At 40.2% G+C, this 12602-nt stretch overlaps 1 protein-coding gene across 2 annotated transcripts in view; it reads right to left on the bottom strand.

The window, feature by feature from the left end:
• Nucleotides 1–1085: 1085 nt before the first annotated feature.
• Nucleotides 1086–12602, bottom strand: part of usta (uronyl 2-sulfotransferase a) — a 62913-nt gene continuing 51396 nt past the window's right edge. For both annotated transcript variants that reach the window (XM_069657279.1, XM_069657280.1), the window contains exons 4-8: nt 11651–11730; nt 11413–11566; nt 3220–3317; nt 2955–3112; nt 1086–2863 (exon numbers count right to left, since the gene is read on the bottom strand). In XM_069657279.1, the coding sequence (XP_069513380.1) occupies nt 2571–2863; nt 2955–3112; nt 3220–3317; nt 11413–11566; nt 11651–11730 (783 nt within the window). In that variant the 3' untranslated portion in view covers nt 1086–2570. The remainder of the gene's footprint in view (nt 2864–2954; nt 3113–3219; nt 3318–11412; nt 11567–11650; nt 11731–12602) is intronic.

Raw genomic sequence — 12602 nt, 5'->3', positions numbered from 1 at the left:
ATTAGAAAGTTTAAAACAGAGGCTGTAAATTATGGAATATATGATACAATATGTGTCTGATGCATCTCTATGGTCTCTACCTACAGACACAAACATGTTTCACATTTTAAGACATATATAATGTTACAATGTTGGATGTCCAGACTAAACGTGGGTGAAGTTTCAAATCTGTAGGTAAAAGTATGGTGGAGTAATCCGCAGGTTTCTCAGCTCAGTCTGCAGGCTGCAGACATTTTTTTTTTCTACACGCTGCACTTTGTGATATCGCAGAGGCTGTATGAGGACCTGAACAGAGCACCAGTGTGAGAAAAAACTATGCTAAGCTACTCCACAGCTTGAAATTAGCATGATACCCCCCTTTAAGTTATCAATGAATGTTTTAGGAAATTATTTAACAACTACAAAACACTGGATTTGAATATGAAATGACTTAACGTCAGGAAAAACTGCTCGTGGTGGAGGTGCTTTTTGATAATTAGTGAGTAAGTTATACTTTCTTTTAACTACTATTGTGCAGTCAGACAACTAGAAGAAGTATTTTACCTTTCAAGTGCATCTTGTTTTCTCTGACGGAAGTGACAGTGGCTGGAAAAAAATACATTTCTAGGTTGCCAAGTTAACAGTAATTCAGTAGCAATAAACAGCAGGATTTAGGCAACAATACAAAGGTGAAAGAGTTGCCAACGCCGCTTTGAAACGAGAAGACTAAGATCAAGTGCAAATTGAGAAGGAAGACAATGGAGAGTAGAACATGACAGGTTTCTAAAAAATAATACGTATTTCTTCACATCAGAGGATAGGCAGCGCTGCCCTGACAGGAGCAGGGAAGGTAATTTCACAACTGGGGAGCTAGAAGGAAGAAGAGTCGAGGTTGGTTGGAGTGATGGACAGGCTGCTGCAGGGAAAAAGAGCTACATGTAGTGAGAGCAGAGTAATGGTGTCAGACGTGGTCTGGAGGATGCTACCTGTCATTTCTATAGGTGTAGGTGGAGGATGTGGTGAGGCTGCAGGATCCCTGATGACGCAGAGAGGCTGCAACAAACTTTTCACACAAGGCAAGTGAGGCGGAGACAATAGCTGCAATAGTTAGAGGACATTTATTTTGAATACGGTAAAATGATGGACTGCATTAGTTATTGTTAACCAGTTTTCAGCTGTTGATATAAACTCTTTCGAGACACCCTTTAAATGCCAAGAACAGTTCCATAGCCGCCAGAAACCAAAGATACAAATGATCAAGTTATTAAACATTTTTTTTCCTTCCTGAGAATCTTATCTGGAATGCAAATGAATACAAAATAATAAATAAAAACTGGCAAAATAAGGAAAAACACTGAACACAAACACTGAAAAGAGATTAGGATGGTGGAGTGAAAGGTGACGATCACTCGTTAGCTTATGGTTACTGCTTTCTGGATGGTTTGTACACGAGAGACAGAAAAACAACATGCACTCTGAGTAGCTGCATGAGAAATACAAATTAGCGTTAGCAGGGATGGTAACACAAAAAAACAAACCATTAAACAGTAACATAATCCTATCTGAAATTAAAGGCGAATTCGTATCCAGTTCTGTGACCATTTGGCTGTTGAATTTCAGGACAAGTCACCTCAGAAAAAGTGCAGTATATTCATACAGTTTTTTGATGCATCGCAGTAGAAACACTGATATTTGGCAAACTCTTAAACTTTGGGTTAAACAAATTACGCTCCATAAATGCTTCTTTTTTTTGTGTGTTGACCTTCCAGCCTATATTCTCAACTTGTTCCAAATAATACATCTATGCTAAAATACGCTGCTGGTTCGGTCAAACTCGATCATTCATGCTCACACTTTGTTGGAATTCTCTGAATTCATAATTGAGTGCTCACCGTTCAACCCTCATTTACACCTAATAACATCTTAGAAATTCAACAAAATGTTATAAACCAATACTTTTACAACTGACGGAGGTTCCTGTTAGTTGTTGTAACTCTTAGCGACATTTGGCACTTACAACAGTCCTAGACAACTAATATACAAAAAAGGGTTTTGGTACCATTTCCCATTCCAGCTTTTTGACAAACACCCTTTTATAAAAACGAATCTCTTTCTTGGGTAACGTCTCTGAAGTCCTCTCCTACAGTAAACACCCAGCAACCACCTTAGAATATTTCCCAACACACTTAACTATCCACATCTTGCACTAATCTCTCCTGGAGATTACAGCAATAATGTTTTATCTTTAATTAAATGAACCCAAAAACCAGCTCAAATTAAATCAAAACTTGAGTCAAGCAAAATGAGCTTAACGTTATTTCCCATTGTCATGGTGAATTTTTAAATAGAACATTTTGTCCTTCCAATTCCTCAACCCTATAGTCCTCAGCGCTGAGTCCGTCACGATAGGAGTCTATTGCAAATGGAAAGCAGAGCCCGTGCGAACACGAGCGTCAGGATCCGCACACCGCTCACTCTTCTTAGGATCGCTGTTAAGATGGGGGAAAGCTCCCCTTTGCCCACAGGCTTCCTCCAGCTGTCTCCAGCCAATTAGCTTTTCTTGGCTACATCCACCGTTCCTCAAACAGCGCTTAGGGATGGACCAGCCAGCTGTTGGCGTCTTCCAGGTCTGTGTCCAGCTCCTCGTCTTCATCCAGGGGCTCTGGGGTTCGGAGGGCCAGCTCTCGAAGGAAAGCAGGCGAGTATGCGGTTGGTTGGGAGACCGACTTGAGGCCGATTTTTTTCTTCATGAGGTGAAACTGGTCGCGGATAAAGTTGTAGAACTCGTACTCGTAGCGCATGCGGTGGTAGAGCACCTGCAGGGCCTCCAGAGTGGGGGTGTGTTTGCGCACGGTGCCCGTCATGTTACCCATCTTCCTGTAGTCTGCGGAAAGAACACATTCATTATTTTTTTTATGCATTTGCTGATGTTTCTGATTTTTTGAAGGGATCTAGATTTTGGAACGTGCGCCTACCAGGGCTCTTGTAGATGTTGAGCACTCCAGTAAAGTAATGAGGTAAGAGCCTCTCCAACAGAAGCAGAACATCCTCCAGCTCCTCCAGGATACCAACAAGGAGGTAGTTCTCAAGGACATTCTGTTTGGCCCTCTCCAGAGCCCATACCCCGGGCTCTCTGGAGGAGAGAGAAGAAGAATAAAGAGTAAGTCACAGGAAAACAAGAACAGCGCTATAATAGAATTAAATGACAAGAAGCATATCATGTAACCTGGAACATCATACCTGCATTGAGGATGCTGTCCACAGAAGTAGGGGATGATGTAGAAAACTCTGGGGTTGGAGCATTCTGGGTAATTCTCTAGAATGCATACATTGATATCCTGAAGGCAGACAAACACAAGATAATCCTTTAAAAATATGTCCCTTTATACCTTGAAGTAAATGTCAAACAGATTGTAATGATTTGTTTCTGCCACTAGAGGGAGCCCTTCATCAGCGCTGCTTTCAACCCCCTGATAGTCATCTGAGAAGCCCAAGTGCTTTGCCAAACAACATCCTAAGCAGTAAGATAAGCTCTGCCCCTTCACCCCAGCTGCTCTCAGGAGGCGTTAAATAATAAAAACAGATTCCAGGCTCACCTGAAAAAGAAGTTTATGTAATTCAAAGTGGAATTACAATGATTTAGCTGATGATATCTTATCATTATGCGGGGATAATCTCAAACACTTCTTTGTTAGAAAGAAAGTGATTTAGATAAGAGTTCTGAACTTTAAGAAACCCCAAATGTGTAAATGTAGGAGCTATTAAAAAAAATCAAAGGAAAAAAAAAAATAGGGGAAAGATTAAAAACATGCATGCAGGAGGAAAGCCGGCCAGCCACTGAGTGCTGTGGAACTTGCAGTCAAATCCATGTCAGGTGACGTAAGCTTTATGGATGGCAACAAGTCCTGAGCAACAAAACACGCCACGAAGCATTACTCTACGTGTGTGCATATTCACAGGCACACACACACACACACACATACTGTAGCACCTGACTACATGCATAGAGGAAAAGGTGTTGACAGGCCCAAATGGGATCTAAAAGTGGAAGCAAATTCAAAGTGTAACCTTGCCCTTTAGGATTTATTCTCTGATAAATTGGTATTGGCTGATTTAAACAGAGCCATTTTTCAAAGCCAACACTGAGGCCGACATGCTCCATCACAGAGATTAAGTTGGGTCAGACAGGACCAGAGGCTCAGACCTTTCCACAGGATGCAGACTGCGATCAAGGGTGAGATGCGAGGGGCCTGCAGGTGAACACTGAGAACCAGGTGACTGAGCTGTCAGAACCACCTCATGGACAAAGGTGTGAACATGGACAAAGGCACGGAAATATGTGAATTAAAGTTAATAGAGTTAACCTTTGACCAGTTTGTTAAGGGGGATTTTCACGTTATGTCACGATAGCAAGATTATTCCAATGCCATTTTTTTCACTTAAGGGACAGATAACTGATTTCTCTCAGCCTTCTACCAAGGCAGCAGCGGCAGGAAGCATGTGAACGCCTGCACAGAAGTCATATACATAAGCCGGGATGACATAAATTATGCACTTGGTCAGTTATTTTTTCCTCTCAGCTGAATACTGTGGTGCATTTGTGTCTCTGATTCACCAAGCGGCTTCAGGGTTTGTTTGAACTTTAAGACTGAGCTGCACTATGCAGTGGGAACAGAACTTATTGGTGATCAGTGAAGCAAGCCACCGGAAAGCTCTTCAAAGAAACCACAACAAAACCCCTTTAAAGGAGAGGAGTTCAGCAATGCACCACTTAGTGTAGGTTGTTTCCAGACTTGTAATAAGTTTGCACTGTCTGTCTTTTATTCATAATGAATTATAAGTAAATCTCCTTGGCCTACAGGCCACAGTTTCCTCTCTGTGATGAGGGTTACATTTTCCCAATAAATTTAAGATTTTAAAAGAAAAAAAAAAAAACTTGCACAAGACTCTGAAGGCCTTTTCTGCATTAAGCCTGAATGAAGCTCAACACAAAAGCTCCTAAGAAAATCACTACAAACCAAATTAGAAAAAGAATAAGTGAGAAAATGCAACTAAGAGCCAAAGACAAAGAAATCGAGAAAAGCGGACAGGAAGTGACACGTGCAACACCATTCCCGACATGCAGGGCTCACTGCCAGGAAGTCCCTCCTCGGCTTTGCTCCGACACTTGATACAGGACCCTTATGTCTCAACATTTAGGGGACCTCTGGGAATCAAGCCACAACTCCTTTATATACAACTACGCACAATCGAACGCACACACACACACACACGATAGACAATACATACTCTCTTTAAAGACCCCATTAGTATTTCGAAGAGAGCTCCTGTATGCACACTCAGGCTCATTGTTCCTATTCTCACTGTGGATTAGGCCAACTGAGCAGTCACAGAAACTGCAGCAAAATAGGCCCTAATCTCTACAACTGCCTTCTGTTTCACTGAATAGAATGCATGCATGAATTAAATCAGGAGAAATTCATGATGTAAACCTTTCCCGTGGGACAATTTGACTCAGTTTACACCAGGGAATGAGGGAGTGATATATCTGGGGCAAGGGAAACAAGCTATGAACACAGCACTGGCATATTTTTGCCATTTAAGTTGATCTTTTAAATACGTTAGCAATTAGAATTGTGTTTTTTCTCCACCTGAAAAATATAACTCATGTAAATACATGCTCTTCTTTTCCTCTCCACCAAATCCTGAGCAAAATGTCCAGCTCTTTAGCTGCGAAATTTTCTGCTTTGTTTCCTAGCTAGAAGCTAATTTTTTGTGGCTGCTAACTGCTCTGCTATGTTTGCTAGGTAGTCGTAAACTTTGTATGGGTGCTAAATACTATGCTAAATGCTCTTTCTATGTCTACTAAATGCTCTACTATGTTTGCTATAGTCGCTTACTTTCTATGTCTGCTAAATGCTCTGCTATGTTTGCTAACGTTGCTTACTTTCTATGTCTGCTAAATGCTCTACTATGTGTGCTATAGTCGCTTACTTTCTATGTCTGCTAAATGCTCTGCTATGTTTGCTAACGTTGCTTACTTTCTATGTCTGCTAAATGCTCTACTATGTTTGCTATAGTCGCTTACTTTCTATGTCTGCTAAATGCTCTGCTATGTTTGCTATAGTCGCTTACTTTCTATGTCTACTAAATGCTCTACTGTGTTTGCTATAGTCGCTTACTTTCTATGTCTGCTAAATGCTCTGCTATGTTAGCTATAGTCGCTTACTTTCTATGTCTGCTAAATGCTCTGCTATGTTTGCTATAGTCGCTTACTTTCTATGTCTGCTAAATGCTCTACTATGTTTGCTATAGTCGCTTACTTTCTATGTCTGCTAAATGCTCTGCTATGTTAGCTATAGTCGCTTACTTTCTATGTCTGCTAAATGCTCTGCTATGTTTGCTATAGTCGCTTACTTTCTATGTCTGCTAAATGCTCTACTATGTTAGCTATAGTCGCTTACTTTCTATGTCTGCTAAATGCTCTGCTATGTTTGCTATAGTCGCTTACTTTCTATGTCTGCTAAATGCTCTACTATGTTTGCTATAGTCGCTTACTTTCTATGTCTGCTAAATGCTCTACTATGTTTGCTAGGTAGTTGCTAACTTTGTATGTCTGCTAAATGGTCAGCTATGATTGCCAGCAAGTCACTAACTTTGTAAGTATGGTAATTTTTGAATAAGCAGGTATAAACTAATGAGAAAGGGGAAAGTGAACCGAACATAAAAGTTCCTGGTCCTTTATCTTTTTATGTTTGATCCAGTGTTTTATATTTGTTTGTAATATTTTTGATTTTTCACTGGTGTCTGTGAAAGATGCTATATAAATAAACTTTGCTTGCTAGCTTGCTACATAGCTCTGTAGAGCTCTGGATAACAACTGGGCTGGATTACGATAATCTCCCAAACAACAACTTTCCCATGCAATAATGCAATGCATCCATTGCTTATATAAAAATATGAATTAAAGATGATTTTAGCTAATAACTCTTAGCATCATGTTTAGCCAGATTGGTGAAGTCAAATACTCCCAGACAACACAACAACAAGTCTCCAATCACCAATATCTACATAAAAATGACAAGGAAAACACTTTTTTGTTCTTAAAAAAATGATATAATTGCTTTGAGAACACCTTATAGATGTAACCAGTAAACTTCATGTGTTTGTTGGACTTGGGTAATCAACCCTGTGACAGATACACCACCTTATGTCAGGGCATGCAAGGGCATGACTGATGTCAGTAAAGCCTCTCTCATTATGTGTGCACTTGTGTTTCTGAGAATATGTCATTGTTAACGTCAGACTAACTGAGAGCTGATGATTTATACTTGACGTGTGAATCTTAACTGATCAAACCAGTTCTTTTGAAGTGTGAGAATTAATTTGTGTTCTTTTGGTTTAGTAGAGACCGGTATTTACATCACAGAGATTGCATGTGTTTGCATGCTGTGTGCTAATACATACGCATTTTGTGGTCGGCCTGATTAGTCACTCTTGCTGATTAATACTTTCTGTATTAATAATTTCCATACACACTTAACTCTGAGCCGGCTTTTTAAAACCAACTTCTAAAGTATAAGCTCATAATTTAAGGCCTCAGTGACAGTCCATACACATACCAAGTGTGTGTCCAGTGCCCACCTTAAGCACAGTGTAGTGTATGTGAGAGTAAAAAGGGGTGTGGGGACTGACGGAAAATCCAAGCCGACCACAGGAATGTCTCAGTAACACGTGCATCAGGTTCCCTTGGCTCCGACTAGCGAACTGACAGTGTTCTTTCATTGACACCTCTCACATACATGGAGCGCAGGGCAGGCAGGGCTAACGCACAGCAGGCAGGGGATAAATCCAAGACTAGTCTGAACTCACAGTGTTTACATAGCAGGGCACTCACGCTGATACACACACATATGAAACGCTATAGTTGCGAGGACATTCGAGAAACGTTCAGGTCTATATTAAGCCTTATTTGGACATTGAATCAATTAAGCTTCTGTTAAGTGAAGCTGCTTAGAATCAAAGTAGGAGTTTCATCATTTTGAGCCGCAGTAGCCCTTTCTAACCCCCATACATGAAGATTTCTACTTCTAACACAACGTCACAGAAGGTGAAGGCTCGACTCACTTGTTTTAAAGCAGTACACAGATGCTAGTATAGCATTATGCTAGCAGCCCCTGTTTGAACATATGATTTAGCACAGAACTGCTTGGTAAGCTAGAGTTTTGCTAACAAGCTTAGTCTTAAAAAGTAACAAGAAGAACAACAGACACTTCTCTTACTTTATAGTAACGAGATATCAATGCTAATATTTAGCACAGTTTCAGTTCTAGAAGTTTCCGGAGAAAGAATGCTACATTTTTAAAGCTTATATGAATTTATGTGAAGGGACAGCTGGAAAGACTTAGAATACACTTTATTGACTCACGTAAAAACATCACATACTGTACTCTAAGTACCTTACCCAGCCAAACACAAAGAATTGAACACCATTAAAATTTGACTTAGTTTTAAACCCTGTTAAAGACTCTTGGGCCTCATAAGCGTAGCAGTGTAAACACACAGATTTTTTCTCTTACACACAGGTAAGCCAGTCCGCAGCCAGTCCGCAGCCTCCCCCCCCTCCCCTTTAACTGTAGCAAGGGGCCCCCGTGGTCTGCATACTTTAATAACTCAACTCACATGGTCCAAAACTCCAGGGAAAGCAGTGCAATACTTAATTACACCCAGTCAGACTCAAGCCAGAATGACATTCACTCCTCCTGTTAGCCTCTCAGTATGGCCTGCTGAGCTCTCAGGGTCTCTGAACAGTGAGGAGGAGTGTGAGGGGAATGAGGAGCAGCGTACCTGTGATACTGATTTACCTGAAAAACGTTTATATAATCATTGTTTTGACCTGTTTTATAGCCAAAATATGTTCGACTTTTTCTGCTACGTCTCCCATAATCCCAATTTTAGTTGTCTTTCTTAAGGGAAAATCCAACCTCACATTAGACACATCACTTGCTTACTGTATGTTATATACTCAGACTGTATTTTACTAGCTCTTTCACAGTGTAAAACTCACTCAGATCAAAATAGGCCAAGGTGAACATAAAAGCGCGGCTCTAAATCACAAATACTCTGCTGTCTGCTAGCTGCTATGCCTTTGGTACGATGCTACAGGGGTAAACACCTCTGCAAGGCAGATGTAGGATACAGAGTTTCTGATGTGGTTATACTGAATCAGGTCTGTAATTGGAATCATAATCACATTTAAATATTGGGTTAGCTTCAGTCTGCCGTGGCCTTACAATTTTCCCTCCTGCCTCCAGCTACACCACGTGTCGAACATCTTCAAAGAGAGCAGAGTGTGGTTTTGATATGTTTCTGTTGGAGAAATGTTCTGATGCTCATGTTTGAACATTTAAGAAGTTTGTCCCAGTATCAGACCAAATATCCTAAAAACAAGAAATTAATCATCTGAATGCAGAAACCACTTACGATTAAAATAATGTCAGTGGGATTATTTTCTTGTTTACATATTATGTGGAAGATTATACGGCGTGTTTATATAACATACACAACAGTATCATTACTGGTTCTCCTTGGCTTACATGCCTCTATAATTACTGTACACCAAGGTCATACCAGAATGAGACATTTGCATATGACATTTCACTTCATGTCTCAGCTCAGCTTATAAAAGTATCTGGCTGAGAACCAGAGCAGAGTTATTGGCATGCCTGAGATTCAGTCATAAAATAACCGTGCAGCTCCGTCAAATAGTGCAAACACATTAGTATTTCAATCCATAAACATCCGGGACATTGATTTAGTTAATGTCCGTGTGAGAGTAAATGGGCTGAGAGGAAAAGAAGGCTAAAGGACTCAGTGTCTGTTTGATTCTTTAAATGATATTGTTATAAAATCAATCGTAGAACAATTTCTGACGCTGGTTTACTGACGTACTGAAAGATATTATTTTCTCATATTAATCGTGCTTTTTGAGATCATTTATGAAAGATATTTAAATTGTATATCTATCTATCTATCTATATATATATATATATATGTATCAATGGATATATATAGATAATAGTGTAACAATTAGCTGTATTTTATAAGTCAATTTCACTCTTATTTGTGTTTCCTCCCAATTTTCTTTAGTAAATATCTTTTAGAGATACAACGATTAGTCGACAAAAATCCATGACAAAATTTGTTGCCAACGAATTGAATTGTCAGTTACGTCATCGCGCGGGTTTTCATGCTGTGCGTGGACATAACATCGTTTTCCAGAGCTGAGTTTGCTGAGGCGTGAGCCATCTCGCATCGTTACTATCTCTGCTGAGATTTGCAAAACAATGACCGGGAAGCGGACAGATAAACAAAACGTGGCAAAATGGCGACGACCGTGTAACACCATCGCGTCCTAAAACTTCTAAAGTCTGGGAGCATTTCACCCTTAACGCTGCAAAGAAAAGGGGACTGTGCTCATCACTGGAGCACGTTGTTAATGCACGACCATTTGAAGAGAAGGCACATTGGACTAAGATAATAATCTTCTCAGTTGTTGTATTGGCTTTTGACATTGATATAACATTTTGAACTTCCAAAGTTACAGCCTCGCTGTGTGATTTTTCTTGCTTCACTTTTGATTTTCAGTCCCTCACCTTTAAAACTTTCCCCGAGAACACATATTTTCTCTCCTTCTCATCTCTTGTTCTTCCTCCTTTTATTTGTCTCTTGTATCAGTTGTAGCCAAATCAGCAGCAGCCCTAATACTATTCCTACTATAACTGCTGAAATGTAAAGCACAAAAAAACAAATGCATGATAACATCAAATCTAAATATAATGGAAATATAGTTAAACTGAGCATAATGGCTCACATTGTCTCATGTGAGAAGGTGTTAAAGGGGAACCTTATCAGTTCTTGTCATCACAAGTCTGACGCCTACAGCCAATGACGCAGTGATTCGACACGGAAAGAAACAAGGTGACTGATGCGAGCTCAAATCACATGTTTATAGACAATGACTTCCTCTACCCAAACTATTTTCCATCTCCAAGGCAGGTGCAAAGGTTTGGCCACAGAACTACAGCTTATTAATCATCTACTGTATGTGCTCTGCCTGACTGCACTGTGCACCTCAAGTTTAAATTTGTGTATCAATCAGTTAAGTCAGGCCTGCAAAGCTGAAATACAAAACATCCAGACAATCTCTGCTACAATTTCCTCTGAATTTATGCACCACTTTCTCCAGTGACAAACCATTCACTTGGGGAAAAAAACAAGAGAGAGACAGATTTCCTCCATAAAACACACATCAATAAACACAATTCAGCTTCAAGCATGTAAATCACAAACACTGTACATGCATGATAAAACAACTTTGTAATTCAAACCAGAAACAATAATTAACTGCTGCATTTAAAAAAAAGTCCTCACCAGATATCTCTCATCATCTTTCATTCCCGGCGTGCGGATGAGGTGGTTCTGCTCGCCCCTCCAGTCACCGAAGCGACGGAAGAAGTAATTGGAGAGGAACCGGTTGATGGGGTCCCTTATTATGTTGATATAGACGGGCTGCTCTATCCTGAACCTTATGAAGATGCAAAAAAATGTCAGTTAAGATCTGTACAGAAATGCTGTTAGGCATCATTGTACTTTGGCAGCACTACTGTACCTGGTAAAGTTGAGGAAGTGAACATGCCGCGTATAGAGGAATGGCTGGGGGATATTAGTGATGTTCTTCATGAGATCCACCTGGACAAACAGAAAGAAAACACACAGTTGATTTGATGTGTCTCATAGAATGCAGAAGTCTATCTGTTGTAGATATGGACAATCATCTGAGCAAAAGGAGATCAATCCTAAGAGCCAGTGCAAAACATCAGGGTATAAAATATGTGTTTTCACAGTACTAGACAGAATTGAAAGCATACACAAGACTTTAAACCATAGACTGTATATAGGAAGTGGATGTAGCCTGTGGTTTCAGGAGAAAACCCAATGCAGAAGTGCCTTCAACCTGCATTCCTTCTAATGGCCAGCAGGGGGAGACTCCACTGGTTGCACAGAGAATTCTGATTGTAGAACCAGATGGGGAAAATGAGCCTACTTCTCAGGTGATTCATTACCTCGATAAAGATTGTTCAAAAAACCATTTTTGGTCTCAATCGCTAGTTTCAACTCTTCTTAAAAACAGCATGGTTTTAATTTTGTAAATAATGGTCCCATTCAAAGTAACATTGCTGATAATGCAGGGTATGCTTTACTGTGTGGTGACCTGTGATGACCTGTCAGCTCAGACGTAACAATGTGTATCCACACTGTCAGCCAAATATGGCTTCTGGTTCCACTAAAAACCAAGATGGCGACGACCAAAATACCAAACACAAGACGTCAAAAGGGTTCATGAATTAATGGGTGACATTGTGGTGAAAACATCCAGTTTTTTATAAAGTCTATGCTTCAAACAGAAACTAAATGCACCTTACATTGACAGAGACTTCCTAAGGGTAAATGCAGTCAGAAAAAACAAACAGCATCTTCAGTTATTGTCAAACTGAACCAAGACTTCCCATCCGAAAGTGGCTGAGTACATGACCATGGCTGAGTGCACTTAGGTTGTGTAT

This window comes from Semicossyphus pulcher, unplaced genomic scaffold (genome assembly GCF_022749685.1).
Source record: "Semicossyphus pulcher isolate SPU_LCO1_2020_fin unplaced genomic scaffold, fSemPul1.0.p SCAF_11, whole genome shotgun sequence".
Taxonomy (NCBI): Eukaryota; Metazoa; Chordata; class Actinopteri; order Labriformes; family Labridae; genus Semicossyphus; species Semicossyphus pulcher.
The sequence above is the reverse complement of the archived record's forward strand: the minus strand, read 5'-3'. Positions and strand labels throughout refer to the sequence as shown.